This window comes from Nicotiana tomentosiformis, chromosome 7 (assembly GCF_000390325.3).
Source record: "Nicotiana tomentosiformis chromosome 7, ASM39032v3, whole genome shotgun sequence".
Taxonomy (NCBI): domain Eukaryota; kingdom Viridiplantae; phylum Streptophyta; class Magnoliopsida; order Solanales; family Solanaceae; genus Nicotiana; species Nicotiana tomentosiformis.
Window position 1 is genome coordinate 92,549,285 of NC_090818.1, and position 3,105 is coordinate 92,552,389.

The 3,105-nt window shown below is 41.8% G+C and overlaps 1 protein-coding gene across 1 annotated transcript; it reads left to right on the forward strand.

Annotated features, from left to right (window-relative positions):
• Nucleotides 1-457: 457 nt before the first annotated feature.
• Nucleotides 458-2,505, forward strand: LOC138896008 (uncharacterized). Its single transcript, XM_070180782.1, has 4 exons — nt 458-899; nt 1,241-1,500; nt 1,612-1,845; nt 2,104-2,505. The coding sequence occupies exons 1-4, from the start codon at nt 458-460 to the stop codon at nt 2,503-2,505; spliced, it is 1,338 nt and encodes a 445-aa protein (XP_070036883.1).
• The last annotated feature ends 600 nt before the right edge of the window (nt 2,506-3,105 follow it).

Here is a 3,105-nt window from a genome sequence, read left to right on the forward strand (position 1 = left end):
AATTAAACCTTTCAAGTTCCTTAACTTCTGGACAACACATGTTCCTGGAGATGGTGAAGGAGCATTGGCAGGCTAATATCATGGGAAATCCTTTTATCATCTTTCAACAGAAGCTAAAAATGTGAAGAAGTCTTTGGCTATCTAGAGTAAGTCCACTTTTGGAGACAATTTTAAGAAGATTGCGTCACTGGAGGATGTCATCAAAGTCCATGAGGTGGAGTTTGAGCTCAATCCAACTGCCAATAATAGAGCCAAGCTACACAAAATTTAAGTTGATCTTACAAGATATTTGCACTTGGAGGAGGAATTCTGGAGGCAAAAGGCTGGGATGCAGTGGTTCTAAGATGGTGATAGAAACACAAAATTCTTTCATGCTCATTTCAAAGGGAAGAGGAAGAAACTACAAGTGTCCAGAAATTTGGACAACATTGGTAATTGGATTGAAGTTAAAGGGGATATGGGTAAGGAGACAGTTGAGGTTTTTAAGGATCAATTCACGGAAGACAAGGTGCCTACTGATTTTGAAATTATCAAGCACATCCCAAAGATGATCACTCAGGAGCTGAATGCTAAGCTTTGGGCAGAACCAACAATGGAGGAGGTGAAGAATGCTATTTTTGGCTTAAATGGAGATAGTGCAAGTGGACTGGATGGGTTCACTGGTCAAATTTATCATGCATGCTGGGAGATTACATGTGAAGATGTCCTCAATATGGTCAAAGGATTCTTTTGTGGTGCTGTGTTACCTAAGTTCATAACTCATACTAACCTTGTACTACTGTCTAGGAAGAAGAATGTGGCAACCTTTTCAGACATGAGGCCAATAAGTTTGAGTAACTTCTCAAATAAAATCATTTCTAGGGTGATTAATGAGAGATTGGTGGAGCTTCTCCCTAACCGTAATATCTTCAAATCAAGCTGGATTTGTTAAAGGTAGGAGCATAGTTGAGAATATACTATTGACTCAAGAGATTGTCGCTGATATAAGAATGAGGGGTAAGCCATCAAATATTGTGATCAAGCTTGATATGGCAAAATCATGATAGAGTTTCCTAGATATTCTTAACAAAGGTGTTGAGGCAAATGGGATTTGGTGAAGTCTTCATTGATATGATTTATAGATTGGTATCAAATAACTAGTATTCAGTCTTATTGAATGGGCAAGCTAATGGCTTCTTCAAATAAACAAGGGGTGTAAAGCAAGGTGATCCTCTTTCCACTACTTTATTTATTCTGGCAGTTGAGGTATTAGGGAGATCATTAGATTCTTTATTTGATGATCCAAACTTCATTAGATTTGGGATGCCAAAGTGGAGTAAAAACATCAATTATCTTTTATATGCTGATGATACTATCATTTTTAGTTCATCACATTATGGAGCTATACAATTGGTTATGAATATGTTGGAAGATTATAAAGTAACTTCTGGACAGAAAGTTAATAAGGAGAAGTCATCATTCTATATTTATGAAAATGCACCTACTGAAGAAGCCAATACGGTGCATTTGATCACCACATTTTAGAGGCATCCTTTCCCCTTTGCATACCTTGGATACCCTATTTTTTATAGTAGAACGAAGAATGAGTTCTAAAAGGTTATCACACTCAAGGTTCAGGAGAGATTACATTCATGGAAGGGCAGAGTTCTATCTATTGGAGGAAGGGCTGTGCTAATTGCTCATGTGCTAAAGAGTATTCCTATTTATTTACTATCAGTTGTGAATCCACCCAAATATGTGATTGATGAATTGCATAAGATGTTTGCTAGATTCTTTTGGAGCAAGCCTGGAAATGGAAGGGCTAAACATTGGGCATCATGGGCTACACTATGCTTGCCTAAAAAGGTGATGGGTTTAGATCACTTCATAATGTGTCTAAGGCTTTGTTTGCTAAGTTTTGGTGGAATTTTAGATCGAAAGATACATTATGGATTGAGTTTATGAGGAACAAGTATTGCAAAAAGATCAATGAAGAGAGGTGATGCATGATTTTGGTATGATAACTGGAGTGGTCTGGGTGCTTTATACCATTCTACATGTCCTGATCATTGGTGTGATGAAACAATAGTGAATGTTGGTGATGTGGTGATTGATGGGAACTAGAAAGAGGAGCTATTGAGGGAGCTTCTGCCAGATGAAATTGCTGACCGCATTATGGAGAAAATAGCACCTCTAAACAGTCCAGAATTGAGGGATAAGCCTTTCTGGCAATTGGAATCAAAGGGCCATTTCTCAGTAAAGACTGTCTGGCAGTACATAAGGAAGAACAAGCAGAAGAGCAGTTTGTACAAGTTTATATGGGCGAAGGGGCTACCTTTCAAGATCTCCTTCTTTATGTGGAGACTGTGGAAGGCCAAGCTACCATTAGATGACTACATGAGAAGGATGAGGTACTTTCACACTTCTAAATGTTGGTGTTGCAGGAACCCAAGTGAGGAAACTCTAGCTCACACTTTCTTGATATCTTCAGCAGCCATGAGACTCCAATATCCTCATGTTGTGTAGTCTGTCCCTGCACCGATCAATGACGTCCCAGGGATCCACATGTCGCTCACCCCTAAATACAGGGGGATGTAGTCTAGTCCATCTGTCCAATAGCTTCTGCGGCTCGACGGCCGCAACTGGTCTGGGCTTAGGTATAGCTGCTGCCACTGGCTGGGCTCCACCCACGGGTAGTGCATCTTGGGTCTGATATACAGCAGCTGCCTGCCCATGAGCCTGTACGGTAAGGGTTTGTGCTCCTCTGCCCGCCTGAGATGTGGCTGGGTCTACCAGATATAAACCGGCCTGAGTCATAGTGTCCATGAACCGCAGCATATGGCCCATGACCTCCTGGAATCCCGGTGCAGACGTGAAATCCACCAGAGCTGGCTCTGCCACGGGCACCTCGCCCTGTTCCTCAATGATAGGATCCTCTACTGGACCCACTGGTGGCATAACTGGAACAGATCTGGGACGTCCTCGTCCCCTACCATGGGCATGGAGCCCTCCCTCGGCCTTTGCCTTGGCCTCTAACAACAGGGGGAGCAACTCTTCCCTGGTCTGGAACCTCATTAGAGCGCGTTCTCACCATCTGTGAGAGAATAATAGAAATTTATTTAGTAT